We start from the raw sequence: 19,387 nt of genomic DNA, 5'->3' as shown, positions 1-19,387 counted from the left end.
TTTCAATGATAAATTTAAATGGCCACAAAATCTGTAATCCGGATCAGATCCAGATCAAACTTTATCAGTTAATAAACAATACCATCCTAAATAATGTTCTGTAATGTGAAAGAAATGTGATCTTTTTTGACAGAGTTATGAATTTTTGAAAATTAATTTAATATTAAAATATTCACCCTTTTCAGGTTTCAAATCCCACAAAACTTCGAAGAGGTCGCTGCTCTGTGAGATCTCAGTAACTGAGAACTGCACTGAGACGCTCTGATCGGGCTGCACTTTAACCGCTGCACACGGACAACACCATTAACATCGCAACATAAAACTATTTTTATATTGTGCCTAAAACTCTCGTGAATATATTCTCTGTGTTTATAGACGTTGTTATTGCGTTTGTTTTTTGTAAACATGCGAGAATCACAGGCTGTCTCCCTGTTATTTTCAGTGGGAGCTGCTGTGAGCTACGATCGCTTCCTGATCATGTCGTTCTGGGGAAAGTGAAGTTTGCTCTTTAACATCTTGATTATTGTTCTTTACAACACTGTTTGTCCTCTTTGTTCCAGACTAATATAAATAACATCTGAAATTTGGTTTCCGCTTATTAAATTCCACGCAGATTAAACGTAGCAGACACGGATTATTCGTTATAATTGTTTAAGCAAGTTTTCAGGGTATCATGCAGCAGTCTCTTATTAACGTGATGAAAAGCATAAAAAAATACATTTTTGTAGTATAATATTCATTTACAATTGTCATCATGTGGATTCTCTACATCTCTCGGCTGGCTTGGGAACGCCTTGGTGTTCCCCCGGAGGAGCTGAGGGAGGTGTGTGTGGATCGGGAGGTCTGGGCGGCTTTGCTTGAGCTGCTGCCCCCGCGACCCGACTCCAGATAAAACGGAAGAAAATGGATGGATGGATCATGTGGATTCTCTATGTTGTTTTACTGCAGCAACTCTCTGGCACGCACGGGATTATGGGATATCGCAATAGGGTGAATAGGGATTTTTCCAATTTTCCAAGATTTTTTCTGACCATGACCTATGACCTTGAAAATGGAATCAGCTCAGGAATTGTAAAGCTCCAACGTCATTAGTGGAGGTAATCAACCACTGCATTCTATGTGAGGCCTCCCAAAACATTTGCACAGTGATGTATGTGCTCTGGTGCCCTGAAAGCTGTAATTCTTTTAGATTTTTTTTTAAGAAAGATTTTGTTCAGCACCACTTAAACTTTATTCCTTAATATTCTATCTATCTATCTATCTATCTATCTATCTATCTATCTATCTATCTATCTATCTATCTATCTATCTATCTATCTATCTATCTATCTATCTATCTATCTATCTATCTATCTATCTATCTATCTATCTATCTATATATATATATATGATAAAAATGTTTCTGCCTTGGAAACTATTTAGGATTTTGAGATGTAATTTTTAATATACCTTTTTAAAACTATTCTTGCTCATTGCAAATTTTAAATTCCATGTTACCAGTTCCCATTGAATGTGACATCCACTTTGTACATTTCATATGCGCTGATCTTCATGTAAAAAGATCGATACAACACAACACAGAGCAGCGCACCCTCCCCCATCTGGTCTTTTGTTGTTGTGCCGTCACATGGCTCAGCGGTGCCAGCCAACAGCCATGCAGATAGGCTCAGTCTGGCCCACCCACACAGCGCTCTCCTCTACCTCAGGAGATTTTGTTTAAATTTTTTTGAGTGATTTTTTTTTTTTTTTTAAATAAAAATGTTGATTGTGATAATAAAGTATTTTGTTGTCACCTACAATGTTTGGCGAAATTTTATCCTAGGTCTTTTGGATCCTTTGGATCTAAGACGCTTAAATAAAAAGTAGCGGTATCGGTATCGATATCGGCGATACTGGGCCTGTATTTACTTGGTATCAGATCAATACCAAAATTCCCCGTATCACCCACCTCTAGTTTGCAAAGAAAAGCTAACACGTCCTGTGTGACACTGAAATTGGCTCTGAATCAGCAAACGTTGCACTTCATGAATGCTGCAGAATTTCGGCGAAAGCAAATAACATTAAAATTGAAAGGCATCACACCAAGATATTGAGAACAGGTGAAGCGTAACCGCCTCACCCTGGTTTTGATTGTAGATGATGTTTTTGGTCAGGAGGTCATTGTGACAGAGGACGATGGGAGAGCCCATGTTTGAGAGAGCTCGTCGCAGTGACTCCATTTCAGCCAACATGTCAAAGCTCAGCACTCCTCCTACAGGGTGCACACTGCAACAGAAAAAACAAAACAAATACAACTGGAATAAACTTTTTCATCACAATGGAAATTTAACATTTTTAAGAAAGAGATCAAGTGATCACCTTTGTCTGTTTGTGCAAGTGTGTTTGAAGTTTTCCTTTGATTTTTTTAACAAGCTTTGCTTATGATGTCATTAAGATCTACAATCCATTCACATGGCTTAAGTGTTCACAATTACATGATCCAGATATTCTGGAAGGGTCATTATAAAGTGTGAACTTTTATATAAATTTTATAACAATATTAAGTCCTAATTTGGTAACAATAAGGGAAACATTATTTAAGATGTTCTGCAGTCCTCAAATGGAGATATTTTTGACATGTAAGAAGAATAATAACCTAAAAGAAAAGTAAATATTAACTGACTGTAACTGTGTTTTATTCCAAGTAGCTCTATATGTTTTTGGAGCTATGCATTAAAAGAGAATGTCACCTTTATAAAGATTTTTAGGCATAACATGCACACTTATGAACTCATCTTATACACTTCAAAATATATAAAATAAATAGTCTAAAGTATTCCTCATGGTGCACTTTTGAATTCATTCATGAAGGGACTCATTGATGGCAGCACCAACAATTGACATTTGGGATGTGTCCAACTTCTTTTTGCCAAAATTGGAGCAACTTTAACGGCACCTTCATACATAACATGAAGTTGGGCGAAAGACCGAAAAAGGCCAAAAAAAAAAACAAACAAACAAAAAAATAATTGGGGAGCCGCGAAACATTTCACCTACTGTTGGGAGGGACCTACGGTCAGAAAAGCGTGAACGATTGCGTGGTGACAGTTTTGTGCATACTCGCGTGCACGAACACAGTGCAAGCACGCGGAAGGTGTGATAGCACATCGTGCACAAACAGCAGCAGCAAATGTACATAAATCAATGAAAAAATAATGAGGGAACAAGGAAGGAATGAACTGACAGGGATGACTTTTACTGCCTTTTATTTGTTACATAATTGACCTGATGCGCCCGTTTCATGAACACATCAACCTGCTCCGCAAGTCCCTCTGTCCCACGTGCCGAAGCGTTGCAAATGTGATATGTGGTTTTATTTATTTTCATGTGAGGAGAGCCCGCCTATACACACGCCTCATGTTAGTGTCTCATTAGATGTTATTCTGTATGGCATGATATGTGTTTCCCAGCTGTGTGTACCAGCTTTGACTGCAACCCATCGCCATGTGCACTGAGACGTGGTAGGGGTGATCCAGTCTGTTTTTGTTTTCCCCATGTTTCCATCATTTGCAGAAATGCATGTAGCACCATGCCTTGCACATGGGTGATCGGTGAACATGCGACAATATATGGCCCCAGTGTTATGTGTCGGACGCGGGCGGAGAACCGACCAGCATTTGACAGGACCCAGCAAAAAGGAAACAGAGCACGGTACAAAGGATAACAGAATTTAATGACATAACAGTGAGTGCTAAATAATAACAAATGAGTGCGCGGTCTGGCGAGGTGGAATAACGGTGCGCTCCCAGCAGCACAAACGGTCCGGAGCCAGAACAGTTCGGACCCAAGGACCCCGCCGACACCCCCCAGGTGGCCACGACCAACCGAGTCTGTGAAAGAAGAAACCATCATGTGAGTCCACCACTCCACACACAGAGAGACCACTCAAAGGTGTACATAAACAGCAAACACTTCCTGGCTTAATCACCAATCAGCTTCCCACCCTGCAGGCATGGAACACCCAGTTCAATTCTCCACTGCAGTGGAAGCTGATTAAACGACTAACATAACAGCTCAATATAATAAGGTGTGAGGGACACCACATTTACTGACTGTACTCATGTTAGTCACAAAACCTAAAGTACCTCAGGAAGTGTGCTGACGAGCGTGAGACCTCACCCCCTCCTCTTTCACAGACCATGGCATCAAACCTGGTACGGTCTCTGCATCCATGATGATGAGATGGCTCTCTAGACGACGATCTCACCCGTCTGGTCACAAGGTCAAGTCTCTGGCAAATACACACTGTGTACTCCAGACTTAAATGCAACCATGCCCCAATCCATAAAGATGCACCACAGCTGTGAGTCCTGACGAGCTGCACATGACAAGCTTCAGGTGATCAGGGTGAGGTCCTAATAACTCAGCCACACATCCACTCAGTCCTGAACGCATGCCACCTGGAAGGAAAAACAAAAGACAGAAAACAGAAGACAAACAAAAGCCAGCCAGGCACGCCAGGCACCCCAGCCACAACACCCAGCTTGCGTTGCGCTGACGCCGTGGTCAGCTGCGATAGAGCAGCACACACTGCAGGACTGCAACTGGCCATGGGGGGTGATCACTCCCCTCCCTGCGTGATTTAAAATGTCATCCAACGCATGACGTGATCACATTTCAATCAGAATCCCCTGACAAATGCATAATTGTAGTGGGTGTGTGCACATGTGACCATGTCAATCAATACATGATCGACATGCGACATGCCCACCTTCCCATTGCAGCAGTGCTTTCACATAGATGGGCTCATGGCTCCAGGCCGTGAGGAAATTGAGCTGTCCAAGCTGATTTTTTCTGTGAGGCTGTCAGGGACATGACGGATGGATTGTGCATGTTGCGATCACATGTCACGTGACGTGCCTGTCTGGTCAGCTGGTGTGCTGGCTCTGTGACACGCAGGCGGGCTGGGTCCTTATTTGCATCTTTGTTGTGGTGGTGTTGGTTTGTGACATGCCATGGTGTTCTACAGCTGTCAGCTGTGCCATTATGGACATGACAGCCATCCAGTTGTGTGCGCTTTGCTAACCGTGGCTAATGGTGGCTGCACTGCACTGCAGCCACCATTTGCAACCTCAGCTACACCTTGACTATAAGCTTGTAGTGTGTGTGTGTGTGGGGGGGGGGGGGGGGGGACAACACACTCACATACCCTCTGTGTTGTGAAGGGGAACATGCTGCACACTCGCATGCCATTTGTGATGCGGGGCACACATTCACACAATTGTGTTGCTCGGTAACACATTCGTGGGGCACTTATGAAATGTGGGACCATTCGCACATCCAGGTCAAAAGTGGTCTACCTGCTCTCTATTTTCATGGTGGGAGTGCAAATGACCCCGCCATTTCTAAGTGCTGTGCAAGTGGTGTTGGATGTTCATGAGTGGCACCTAAACTCCAGCCAATGTGTGCCGAGAGTGGATTGAATGGGTACTCACACGGCATTCGCCAAATGTCGGCTGCTGGTGTCTCAATCGCGCCATTCGTCCACGGTTCAACATGGGCAATGATTTTGTGCAGTATATCGTACCACGGCATACAAAATGCCGTGTGAATGCTGCAAACACGATCAGATTGCAGTGTGACCTCATCTTGCCCGCCGTTCAAATGGGTTTCCAGCCCACATGGCACGCGGATATAGACTGCACGTGCCATGCTCGAATGGATGTGGCGACTGCTGTATGAGGTATTTGCATGCGGCTCTGATTTTCCATGAATGCCATTCAACTCCGCCTTCATGCACCATTCTGCCTCAGTTATTTGTGAAAAGGGCCCTAACTTTTGACCCCTGTACAAACTGAAATTGACCTTTGTCACCATTAGAGATCACATGTGAAGTGGGATTGATTGTTGACCCCTGAAATATAAATAGCACCACAGTAAGTGAAGTCTGTTACGTGTGTTGGTGAATAAAAGGCAGGACTCCAGGTTTGTCTTTGCAGTGTATGTGGTCTGAAAAAGAACTGTGTGTGTGTTTCCATTCTTCCGGTGAGCACTGCCACTATACATTTATTATGATATTACAACCAGCAGCAACAACATCACATGTCATATGAGGAATAGCTCCAAATTGCCAAATAACCAACACTGCTGTGCAAAAATTGTGTTGTCAAAACAAAAGATGGAGTGCCATGCAAATAATTCAGAAAACCACAGTTATTCACTTTAGGGAAAGACCAGTAAGGGAGTGATGACATCCTACTTTGCTGGAACTTCCTATAATTAGTCGAAATGTCAGAATCACCCACAAAATAATTCCATACCACACACAAGCTGGACCAAGACCACCTCTTTTACTTGGGCCAGTAATCAACTGTTTGCAGTGGTGTCAAAAGTACACACTTTTGTTACTTAAGTAGAAGTATAGATACTGCAGTTTAAAAACACTCTGGTAAAAGTTGAAGTATCAACTTGACTTCTTTACTCAAGTAAAAGTGAAAAAGTATGTGCTCCAAAACCTACTTAAAGTATAAAAGTATAAAGTAACCTTTAAAAAAAAAAAAAAAAAGTAGATGCCACTATATGAATTGAAAGCTTAATTTAAAAACTGATTCGTTCTACATGTGGCCCAAGACCCAAAACCCAAAATTACCCCCCAACACCACCTGCACGAAAATGTTTCAATTCTAGAAGCTCTGAAATGCAATCTGGGACTATTCCAGACAATAAACTGCAGTGAGTGCAGCATCCATTTAGTGAAGGAAAAAAAAAAACAACTTTCCTTATTCAAATTCATTCCAGTAGTATTCTGCTCTTACTAGGATGCAGCAGTTTTTTAGTTTGTCAGATAGTTCTGGAGGAAATCACTGAAGAAATTAACACAATGAAAATATGGTTTGACCAAAACAAACTGTCATTAAACTTAAATAAAACAGGGATGAAATGGAGGTGAAAGAGTCACTAGGTGTTCACAGGAAACATTTATTTCTGTATGTATTTATTTATGTATGTTCATTGTTAGTTGCTTTTATATTTTCTGTTGTGTTTCTATTCAGGTTCTTTTTGTCTCTTTCTCTGAAATTGTATATAATAATCATTAGATTATTAATATATAAACAAAAATAAATTTAAGAAATATTACAATTTGAAAACAAATGCACCCGAACGTGAAGACAGCTGGAACTGCTTCATGCTAACTTTTAACATTGAAAATGCCATAGACATGCTAACGCGTTAGCGTCGCTCCCCTTTTTAAGTTATAAAATACATCTATCAACTGTTTCAGAAGACCATAACAGGTCGGTTTAACATAGAAAAGGTAAACAATACTCACAGAAGTATGCTCTTTAGGGTTTTAGCGGGGGAAAATTAAGCGAAAGAAAGAAAGAATAAACGAAACAATAGGTCGAAGCATTGCTTCAATCTGCGAACCACTGCTTCGATTGGTTCAAAATCCATTCCTTTATCTTCATTGATCCATGTTTCTGATATAGCAATTCTGTTAAATATTTTTTTAAATTGACTTAAATATTCTTTAATGTTGTTAAAGTTTGCATACAGACTTCTGCTGTTGAAATGGATTATTGATAATTTGTTATCCGTTTTAATGATCCGATTAAACTGTTCATCTGTATAATAGCAACAACTGTCATTGATATTTGAGAAGAAATTATTGTCCGGGTCTATATCGTGCTCCAAGTCCAGTACATTGTGGTCTGTGTATTTAAATGTTCTCAGTTCTAGTTTTCCATGATCAGCAATCCTGTGAGTTATATCCTTCTTGTCTCCAGATGTAGATGATGTAGTAGATGAATAGGTTCCTCTGGTCTGTGTCATGGTGTTGTGATGTGTTTGTGTCCTCATACCTTATTGATCGTATTTGTCCAGTTCCTCGATGTTCCTGATTACCATAACCTTCGCTTGTTCTGGTGTTCCGTTCAGTTTGATGAATGTTTTGCAGTTGGATGTCCATGTCTATTGAATTTTTCCCTGCTTTTTTAAGAGACGAGCTTTCCTGGCGATGTCTGCGTTTCTTTTGGTCAGATGTTCATTGATGAATACGTTTGTTCCTTTGAGTTTCCGTCCCTGTTTTAACAATGCCATTTTATGTTTTCTGTTGACAAACCTCATTATAACTGCTCGCTTGTCTCCATCCTCTCTCCTGGGCAGGGGGTGGCACGCTTCAATGTTATTACAGTCCATTTGAATACCTTTAGATTGCAGGAAGTCAGCCACCTGTTGTTCCACTGAGCTGGCCTCCTGCTCGCTGGCCTCCCCTCCGCTGTCTTCTGACACCGCCCGTGCGTAGGATCGAGGTTTAATATGAATTCCTGTAATAATAACGTCATTCATCCTTGTGCACTGTTCCAACTCCGCAACACGGTTCTCCAGGTACACCAGATGCCGGTCTTTCTCGGCATTCTGGATCCGGAGAGACTTCACTTCTTCCACCAGCTCCATAATGGATTTCTGCTGCATTTTAACAACAGAGATTTCCTCAGACAAAAAGTCCAGGGACTTCTTGATATCGTCTCCCTCCTCCACCGTCAGTGCCTTCTTCGGAAGCATGGTCAGATAAATCCGCGCTGGTGCCTCGGTGAAGCCGCGCCGGTGGAACTGCGCTGACGCCTCGGGCTTCAGGTGGAGCTGCGCTGGTGGATGTGCGCTGGCGCCTCAGCGCACATCCACCAGCGCTGAAGCCAAGAGTAACGAGGCTGTTTGTTTTAAAAATGTAAGGAATAGAAAGTACAGATACTTGTGTGAAAATGTAATAAGTAGAAGTCAGAAGTAGGCAGAAAAATAAGTAATGGAGTATAGATACCTAAAAAGTGTACTTAAGTACAGTATTTGTACTTCGTTACTTGACACCTCTGACTGTTTGGGCTGTCATCAGTGACAGCCTTCATACCTGCTGAACAAAACTGAAAAGCCCGAATGTCTAAACCTATGGCATGCTGGACCAAATAGAAACACTAAAAGTTCAAACCTACAGCATGCTGGACCAAACTGAAAAGTTCAAAAGTCTGAACCCATGACAGGCTGGACTAAACTGAAATAGTAAAAAAAATCCAAACTCATAGCATGCTGAACCACACTAAAAAGTATAAAAAGTCTAAACCCATGGCACGCTGGACTCAACTGAAAAGTTCAAAAGTCTGAACCTTTGGCATGCTGGATGGACCAAAATGAAAAGTTCAAATGTCTAAACCCTTAGCATGCTGGACCAAACTGAAAAGTTCAAATGTCATGCTGGACTCAACTGAAAAGTCCAAACGTCTGAACCCATGACATGCTGGACCAAACTGAAACACTAAAAAGTCTAAACCCACAGCATGGTGGACCAAACTTACAAGTCTAAAAAGTCCAAACCCATAGCATGCTGAACCAAACTGAAGCGTATAAAAAGCACAAATCCATGGTATGCTGAACCAAACTGAAAAGTCCAAAAGTCTGAACCCATGACAGGCTGGACTAAACTGAAATAGTAAAAAAAAATCCAAACTCATAGCATGCTGAACCATGCTAAAACGTATAAAAAGTCCAAACCCATGGCATGCTGGGCAAAAGTCCAAATGTTTGAACCCATAGCACTCTGGACAAACTGACAAGTCCAAATGTCTGTACCCATGGCCTACCATACCAAAGTGAAAAGTCTAGAATGTCCAAACCCATGGGCATGCTGGACCTAACTGAAAAGTCCAGAAGCCTGAATCCATCGCTCGCTGGACTCAAGTGAATAACCCTAAAAGCATGCCAGCTACAAAATAATAAATAAATAAATAAATAAAAAGGTCTGACCCAGTGGCATAGGTAAGAGTTGTTCACTGATAAAGAATTTGGCTAGGATGGCTTTTCAGTTTAGTATTATTGTAATGTGTTTCAGCATATTATTAGTGTTTTGTGGATATTCTCAATAGATATTCTGATCATTCTGATTAATGCCCACATTTTGTTTTGTTTTTGACAATCCTTTGATCTAGGGTGCAGGTTTCTTTGCAGTTTTCTAAAGTCTGAGGTTTTCATAATCACTGAGTACTGAGGGGGCCAATCAGAGCCCCCTGCGTTTGAACAGGCCAATCACAGAGACAGTGGGTGTGGCCTGAGACCGCTTTTGATTTCTTTTGCATTTTGTTTATTTATTTATTTATTTATTTATTTGCTTTGAGTGAGTGAGGGAATATACGAGGGCTGTCCGTAAAGTATAGGTCCTTTTATTTTTTTCAAAAACTATATGGATTTCATTCATATGTTTTTACGTCAGAAATGCTTGCACCCTCGTGCGCATGCGTGAGTTTTTCCACGCCTGTCGGTGACGTCATTCGCCTGTGAGCACTCCTTGTGGGAGGAGTCGTCCTCTTTAGGGTTTTAGCGGGGGAAAATTAAGCGAAAGAAAGAAAGAATAAACGAAACAATAGGTCGAAGCATTGCTTCAATCTGCGAACCACTGCTTCGATTGGTTCAAAATCCATTCCTTTATCTTCATTGATCCATGTTTCTGATATAGCAATTATGTTAAATATTTTTTTAAATTGACTTAAATATTCTTTAATGTTGTTAAAGTTTGCATACAGACTTCTGCTGTTGAAATGGATTATTGATAATTTGTTATCCGTTTTAATGATCCGATTAAACTGTTCATCTGTATAATAGCAACAACTGTCATTGATATTTGAGAAGAAATTATTGTCCGGGTCTATATCGTGCTCCAAGTCCAGTACATTGTGGTCTGTGTATTTAAATGTTCTCAGTTCTAGTTTTCCATGATCAGCAATCCTTTGAGTTATATCCTTCTTGTCTCCAGATGTAGATGATGTAGTAGATGAATAGGTTCCTCTGGTCTGTGTCATGGTGTTGTGATGTGTTTGTGTCCTCATACCTTATTGATCGTATTTGTCCAGTTCCTCGATGTTCCTGATTACCATAACCTTCGCTTGTTCTGGTGTTCTGTTCAGTTTGATGAATGTTTTGCAGTTGGATGTCCATGTCTATTGAATTTTTCCCTGCTTTTTTAAGAGACGAGCTTTCCTGGCGATGTCTGCGTTTCTTTTGGTCAGATGTTCATTGATGAATACGTTTGTTCCTTTGAGTTTCCGTCCCTGTTTTAACAATGCCATTTTATGTTTTCTGTTGACAAACCTCATTATAACTGCTCGCTTGTCTCCATCCTCTCTCCTGGGCAGGGGGTGGCACGCTTCAATGTTATTACAGTCCATTTGAATACCTTTAGATTGCAGGAAGTCAGCCACCTGTTGTTCCACTGAGCTGGCCTCCTGCTCGCTGGCCTCCCCTCCGTTGTCTTCTGACACCGCCCGTGCGTAGGATCGAGGTTTAATATGAATTCCTGTAATAATAACGTCATTCATCCTTGTGCACTGTTCCAACTCCGCAACACGGTTCTCCAGGTACACCAGATGCCGGTCTTTCTCGGCATTCTGGATCCGGAGAGACTTCACTTCTTCCACCAGCTCCATAATGGATTTCTGCTGCATTTTAACAACAGAGATTTCCTCAGACAAAAAGTCCAGGGACTTCTTGATATCGTCTCCCTCCTCCACCGTCAGTGCCTTCTTCGGAAGCATGGTCAGATAAATCCGCGCTGGTGCCTCGGTGAAGCCGCGCCGGTGGAACTGCGCTGACGCCTCGGGCTTCAGGTGGAGCTGCGCCGGTGGATGTGCGCTGGCGCCTCAGCGCACATCCACCGGCGCTGAAGCCAAGAGTAACGAGGCTGTTTGTTTTAAAAATGTAAGGAATAGAAAGTACAGATACTTGTGTGAAAATGTAATAAGTAGAAGTCAGAAGTAGGCAGAAAAATAAGTAATGGAGTATAGATACCTAAAAAGTGTACTTAAGTACAGTATTTGTACTTCGTTACTTGACACCTCTGACTGTTTGGGCTGTCATCAGTGACAGCCTTCATACCTGCTGAACAAAACTGAAAAGCCCGAATGTCTAAACCTATGGCATGCTGGACCAAATAGAAACACTAAAAGTTCAAACCTACAGCATGCTGGACCAAACTGAAAAGTTCAAAAGTCTGAACCCATGACAGGCTGGACTAAACTGAAATAGTAAAAAAAATCCAAACTCATAGCATGCTGAACCACACTAAAAAGTCTAAACCCATGGCACGCTGGACTCAACTGAAAAGTTCAAAAGTCTGAACCTTTGGCATGCTGGATGGACCAAAATGAAAAGTTCAAATGTCTAAACCCTTAGCATGCTGGACCAAACTGAAAAGTTCAAATGTCATGCTGGACTCAACTGAAAAGTCCAAACGTCTGAACCCATGACATGCTGGACCAAACTGAAACACTAAAAAGTCTAAACCCACAGCATGGTGGACCAAACTTACAAGTCTAAAAAGTCCAAACCCATAGCATGCTGAACCAAACTGAAGCGTATAAAAAGTACAAATCCATGGTATGCTGAACCAAACTGAAAAGTCCAAAAGTCTGAACCCATGACAGGCTGGACTAAACTGAAATAGTAAAAAAAAATCCAAACTCATAGCATGCTGAACCATGCTAAAACGTATAAAAAGTCCAAACCCATGGCATGCTGGGCAAAAGTCCAAATGTTTGAACCCATAGCACTCTGGACAAACTGACAAGTCCAAATGTCTGTACCCATGGCCTACCATACCAAAGTGAAAAGTCTAGAATGTCCAAACCCATGGGCATGCTGGACCTAACTGAAAAGTCCAGAAGCCTGAATCCATGGCGCGCTGGACTCAAGTGAATAACCCTAAAAGCATGCCAGCTAAAAAATAATAAATAAATAAATAAATAAATAAATAAATAAATAAAAAGGTCTGACCCAGTGGCATAGGTAAGAGTTGTTCACTGATAAAGAATTTGGCTAGGATGGCTTTTCAGTTTAGTATTATTGTAATGTGTTTCAGCATTTTATTAGTGTTTTGTGGATATTCTCAATAGATATTCTGATCATTCTGATTAATGCCCACATTTTGTTTTGTTTTTGACAATCCTTTGATCTAGGGTGCAGGTTTCTTTGCAGTTTTCTAAAGTCTGAGGTTTTCATAATCACTGAGTACTGAGGGGGCCAATCAGAGCCCCCTGCGTTTGAACAGGCCAATCACAGAGACAGTGGGTGTGGCCTGAGACCGCTTTTGATTTCTTTGCATTTTGTTTATTTATTTATTTATTTATTTATTTGCTTTGAGTGAGTGAGGGAATATACGAGGGCTGTCCGTAAAGTATAGGTCCTTTTTATTTTTTTCAAAAACTATATGGATTTCATTCATATGTTTTTACGTCAGACATGCTTGCACCCTCGTGCGCATGCGTGAGTTTTTCCACGCCTGTCGGTGACGTCATTCGCCTGTGAGCACTCCTTGTGGGAGGAGTCGTCCAGCCCCTCGTCGGAATTCCTTTGTCTGAGAAGTTGCTGAGAGACTGGCGCTTTGTTTGATCAAAATTTTTTCTAAACCTGTGAGACACATCGAAGTGGACACGGTTCGAAAAATTAAGCTGGTTTTCAGTGAAACTTTTAACAGCTGATGAGAGATTTTAGGTGATTCTGTCGCTTTAAGGACTTTTCACGGTGCGAGACGTCGCGCAGCGCTCTCAGGCGCCGTCGTCAGCCTGTTTCAAGCTTAAAACCTCCACATTTCAGGCTCTATTGATCCAGGACGTCGTGAGAGAACAGAGACGTTTCAGAAGAAGTCGGTTTCAGCATTTTATCCAGATATTCCACTGTTAAAGGAGATTTTTTTAATGAAAGACGTGCGGACGGGTCCGCGCGTCGGGACGCAGCCGACGCGGCGGCACAGGAAAAACACCTCTGTGTTGATAACCATTTGTAAAATCCAGGCGGCTTTTGATGGCTTTCAGTGGAGTGAGTATATGAGAAATTGTTTATCAGCTGGAGATGTTCCAACTTGTCCTCAAGGCTTCCAACAGAGGTGTTTTTCCTGTGGCGGAGCGTCGCAGCGGCTGCGAGCCGACGCTGCAATCCGCCCGCACGTCTTTCATTAAAAAAATCTCCTTTAACAGTGGAATATCCGGATAAAATGCTGAAACCGACTTCTTCTGAAACTTCTCTGTTCTCTCACGATGTCCTGGATCAATAGAGCCTGAAATGTGGAGGTTTTAAGCTTGAAACAGGCTGATGACGCTGCCTGAGAGCGCAGCGCGACGTCTCGCACCGTGAAAAGTCCTTAAAGCGACAGAATCACCTCAAAATCTCTCATCAGCTGTTAAAATTTTCACTGAAGACCAGCTTAATTTTTCAAACCATGTCCACTTCGATGTGTCTCACAGGTTTAGAAAAAATTTTGATCAAACGAAGCGCCAGTCTCTCAGCAACTTCTCAGACAAAGGAATTCCGACGAGGGGCTGGACGACTACTCCCACAAGGAGTGCTCACAGGCGAATGACGTCACCTACAGGCATGGAAAAACTCACGCATGCGCATGAGGGTTCAAGCATGTCTGACGTAAAAACATATGAATGAAATCCATATAGTTTTAGAAAAAAATAAAAAGGACCTATACTTTACGGACAGCCCTCGTATATATATATATATATATATATATATATGAAAATGAAAATGAAAACTGTTAATTTCGAACATTTGATACAACAACAAAAACAAGATAGATCAGTGAAGACAACAACAAAAAAGTTCCTACTGTGTACCCAACATGTCCGAAAAGGGGTAGGGTGAAGCATCAGCTTATTTATCCCTACCCCTTCTTCCCCACAACCATTAATACCCTTTGCCACATATACACATAGATTCCTACACACCTAAACCGATATATATATATATATATATATATATATATATATATATATATATATATATATATATATGAAAATGAAAATGAAAACTGTTTATTTCGAACATTTGATACAACAACAAAAACAAGATAGATCAGTGAAGACAACAACAAAAAAGTTCCTACTGTGTACCCAACATGTCCGAAAAGGGGTAGGGTGAAGCATCAGCTTATTTATCCCTACCCCTTCTTCCCCACAACCAGTAATACCCTTTGCCACATATACACATAGATTCCTACACACCTAAACCGATATATATATATATATATATATATATATATATATATATATATATATATATATATATATATATATATATATATATATATATATATATGAGGTCTGTGAGAAAAGTATCGGACCTTTTATTTTTTTCAAAAACCATTTGAATCACATGTGATTGCATCAGCCAAGCTTGAACCTTCGTGCGCATGCGTGAGTTTTTTCACGCCTGTCGGTTGCATCATTCGCCTGTGAGCAGGCTTTGTGTGAGCAGTGGTCCACCCCTCTCGTCGGATTTTTATTGCGAATAAATGTCTGAATGATTTGGAGCTTTGCTGCATCAATTTTTTTCCAGAAACTGTGAGAGACCTCCAGGTGGACACCGTTCGGAAAATTAATATGGCTTTCAGGGACGATTTTATGGGGATTATACAGATTAAGGAGTGTTACTGCCGCTTTAAGGACTGCCCACAACTGCTGACAACGCGGCGTGCTGACAGCGTGGCGTGCTCCCAGCGCCGATCGACATGCTCAGACCCCGCTGAAACAACCAGATAATTTTCAACGTGAAGGCTTTGTTGATCCGGGACCTCGTCTGACTTTCACAAAAAGGCAGGAGACGTGGACATCAGCACTTTTTCGGCACATTACACTGTTACAGGAGTTTTTTCATGGAAAGAAAAGCGGAGGGACGCGCCACGGAGCCGTTCATTACGCGGGACAAAACCACCTTGGTGTTGGTCTCAAGGACTGCTTTCAGGTGGATTTCAGATGGATTCCTGTTGCTTTTCAGTCGTGTGATTATCCGATTGTGATTGTGCATGAGCTGGACATGCCCCAACATGTCCTGGAAGGCTTCATCATGACGTTGCTTTGCGCCATGCGGCTCCACCGTGACGCGCGGAACTCCGCCGCACGTCTGTCTTAATGTACTGAAAAAGTGCTGATGTCCACGTCTTTTCACAATTCCTGTGCTAGTCAGACGACATACCGGATCAAGACAGCGTCCAGTTTAGAAATGAACGGCACATTCCACTGTTACAGGAGTTTTTGTCATGGAAAGAGGAGCGGCTCCACTGCGGATCAAATAAGGCTTTTCTTTATATGTGGATAAATTCTTTTTTGTATGAAGTGAATTACTGTTCTCGCCTCGTTGAGAGGTTACATTCTTTGTTTTCACTCTGTTGATTACTTATAAAAGATGCCACTAATGTCCTTGGACATCAGTGCAAAACACACCTGGAATAAATGGTGAGCAAGCTTCCCATTGAATAATTAATTTGACTTTTCTTTTCAGTTGTCAGGCCACATCAAGAGGGTACTTTAAAAAGTGTAATTTAAACACTGCATTTATTCACAGGGGAACAAACAGATGCTCTGGTATTTTACAAACATAATTTTTCCAAGGCCTGTGAGGTACAATGGGGATGGAAACAATAAGTAGCAGCAGAGTTGTTGATAGTGGCACGTTACACAACGTGTCTTTCCAACGCACCGTGTCACGTTAAGACGCCTTCCTGTTCATTCACTCGGCCTTCCTTCTTGCAGTCTGCCAGCCAGCAGATGAAAGCAATTTTATCAAAAACATTTTTATATATGCATGGATTTTAATAACTGTACAAGAAGTTACTCTGTATGAATTGTAAAATGCAAATATTGCAAATTTGTATATGCACTTAAACAAATTTCCGTAGGCCTGAAACCTTGTTTCCGTTTCTGTCATTTCAAGCCGAAGCCCTTCGTCATGCAGCATTTATCAATCTTCTGTCTAATATCAATTCAAAAACATGCAGCTCATCAGTGAATGAGCCTGATTCCTTTTCAAACAGGCATTTCTTTAAGTTAACAAAGTGTCGCTATCACACAAACCCTCCATTACTCCAAGTCAAAAGCTAAATAAGAGACTTTAAATGGAAACCTGTCGTCTTGCCATCAGATCTTTTCCTCTCTCTTTTGTGCCCTTTTCACGTAAACACGCATTCGCCTTCTTCGTGTCACGTCTCACAAAGGTAATTAGTGGAATTTCCTCCTCTGGTGCTTCATTATCGATGTGCCTTATTTACATATGATTTCAAACACAAGCTGAGCTCTGCTGATTTTTTTTCTTTCTTTCTGTTTTTGCTTTTTGCACTTTTATGTGATTTGTGGAAGTGCAAACGGGGAACACAGCAGGGGGGTCTTTGGCAGAAGAGGAGATGCGTTTCTATCTTTTCCTATCTCTGACTACGACTGCTCTCTCTCTTTCTCGCTCTCCACAACGGGTGGCCTCAGAGATGAAGACCTCCTCTGCAGGTGCAACCTCTTCTTGCTCTCTTTCTCCTCGCTGATGCCATTTCCTCTGAAGAGCACATTTGTACAAGCATGCTTATATTCTCAAGCACAAAACTTTACTCTGACGCCGTTTTCCATTTTTCTTCTCCGTCTCTGTCTGTGTATCACACGTGCTTTTACACAGACCAGACACACAGCAGCAGGTTTTATCCGAGACATCTACCCCATCATTACACAGTGCTGTTCCAACACTTTTTAACTTTGAGTTTTTAGCCCACATCGTAATATTTTCCACATCACTTCCAGTCTTTCTGTTTTTCTGTCACTATTTTTGCAGCGCTGAACGGTGTTCAGTGACTCTGCAACCCAAAATGTCTCACAATATAGCACCATCTATTGGGCCCTGGACTGTGGTGCACAACGTTCTTGGTGATGAATAATATTTGTTCTCTAAAATGCTTTTTTAAAGTATTTTTTATCAGTTCTTGTTATTGTAGAAATCTTCAGGGGTTGTTGGTGTGATAGGTTTCACAAAGACACATATGTCTGAACATGGTGGAGCAGAAAGTCTGAGACTTCTGTGTCCATATTATTAATGTCACAGTGTCAAAAGACTCCATGCTGCAGACAACAAATTTATGCACATGACAGTAGAAAAAGCTGACAAAATGTAACAATTTTCTAATCAAACAGTGCGACATGATGCACAGTAATTTTAAAAGATGGTCAAAAGCTGAGAAAGGGCTCACGAAGCAGTGATTCTCAAGCCACACCTACACACTGATGTTTTTTGAACATCCTATATATTATAACTAAATGTATTATTATTATTATTATTATTATTAAGTTTTGAAATGTAAAAATAAGAACTACTCTGGTAGCTTCTTCCACTAGTAAGCGCTTTCCACAGCTTCCGTTTTCACTCCGCATTGCCACAACAGGTCCAGTAAGGATAAACATGTTGATTTGGCACAGGTTTTACATCAGATGCCCTTCCTGACGCAACACCACACTGTATAGTGAATGGGCAGGTGCAGACTTGAACCTAGAACCTTCCTAACGAGTCTTTCATTGGATTCAGGTGCGTTGGAGCAGGGAGACAACTAAGAGTGTCAGGAAGGTGGCTCTCGAGGACCGAACTTGGCCACCCCTGATCTATATTGTATAATAGACAAGTGGCCTCTGTGTGTGTGTGTGTGTGTGTGTGTGTGTGGCTTTGATCATGCAGAAACTGGGGAGAGCTGACATTTGGCATTTGGTAAGCTTATGTATTTTGGGTCAAGGATGAACGCAGCAAAAATGGAAAGGGATGGGACAAAATATTTTTGTTGAAACTAGCAATTTTAGCTAGCCAGTAAACAATGGATGTTGTGCTGCAATGCACCAGGTATAAAATGTTGTTATTGTGGTTTATGTTATACTAACAGTGTTGTTAGTGTTTTTGATTTATTGTGTTTTGTAGCTCAATTGGTTTAAGTAGTCAGTCTAGATAAGTCTCATGTTGCTAATATATACGTATATGTCAGAGACATGAATGAGTGAAGCTCTTCAGCATCTCACCATGTCATTTTGGTCCTTTTTTGAGTAAATGCTTCAGGGGAGCATTAGCATGAGTAAAATATTTCAGCTCCGCTCCCCCGATCCCCCTACCTTTTTAAACATTTTTCTTTATTTGCCCCTCACATGCCTGGAAGCTCATCATCATCTAACCATGTCATTTAGGTGCTTCAGACTTTTTTTTTTCAGTAAAATGATTCTTGGGACCATGAGCATGGCTAAAACCTTTCAGCTTCTGGGGGAGGTCAACCCCCCCCCCAGACCTCACACCTTTTTAGCCATTTTTCTTTTTTGATGTTCAGCTTCTGAGGGGGACCCCCTGAATTATAGCCATCTTACCCCCTGCCACTTTAACCCTCTGGGGTCCGAGGGCATCTTTAGGACAGTTCACTTGCCTGGCATAAATGTTTTATTATTGCTGTTAACAGCTCTCCCTGCATCCCACAATCAAGTTTTATGTCTCTTTTTTTTCAGTACAACGTGTACTTTCAGAATATATATGCGATAGTGATGTTTTATAAGTGTAATAAAGGTTTACAATCAGAAATAAGAAAGGA

The 19,387-nt window shown here is 41.4% G+C and overlaps 1 protein-coding gene across 2 annotated transcripts in view; it reads right to left on the bottom strand.

Moving 5' to 3' along the window:
- LOC117515354 (ethanolamine kinase 1-like) overlaps positions 1-19,387 on the bottom strand; it is a 144,430-nt gene that overhangs the window by 55,734 nt on the left and 69,309 nt on the right. For both annotated transcript variants that reach the window (XM_034175872.1, XM_034175873.1), the window contains one exon: positions 2,120-2,265. In XM_034175872.1, the coding sequence (XP_034031763.1) occupies positions 2,120-2,265 (146 nt within the window). The remainder of the gene's footprint in view (positions 1-2,119; positions 2,266-19,387) is intronic.

The sequence above is a fragment of the Thalassophryne amazonica genome, chromosome 8 (assembly GCF_902500255.1).
Source record: "Thalassophryne amazonica chromosome 8, fThaAma1.1, whole genome shotgun sequence".
In the NCBI taxonomy this organism is placed as follows: domain Eukaryota; kingdom Metazoa; phylum Chordata; class Actinopteri; order Batrachoidiformes; family Batrachoididae; genus Thalassophryne; species Thalassophryne amazonica.
Note: the sequence above shows the minus strand (reverse complement) of the source record. Positions and strands in the feature narration are given on the sequence as shown.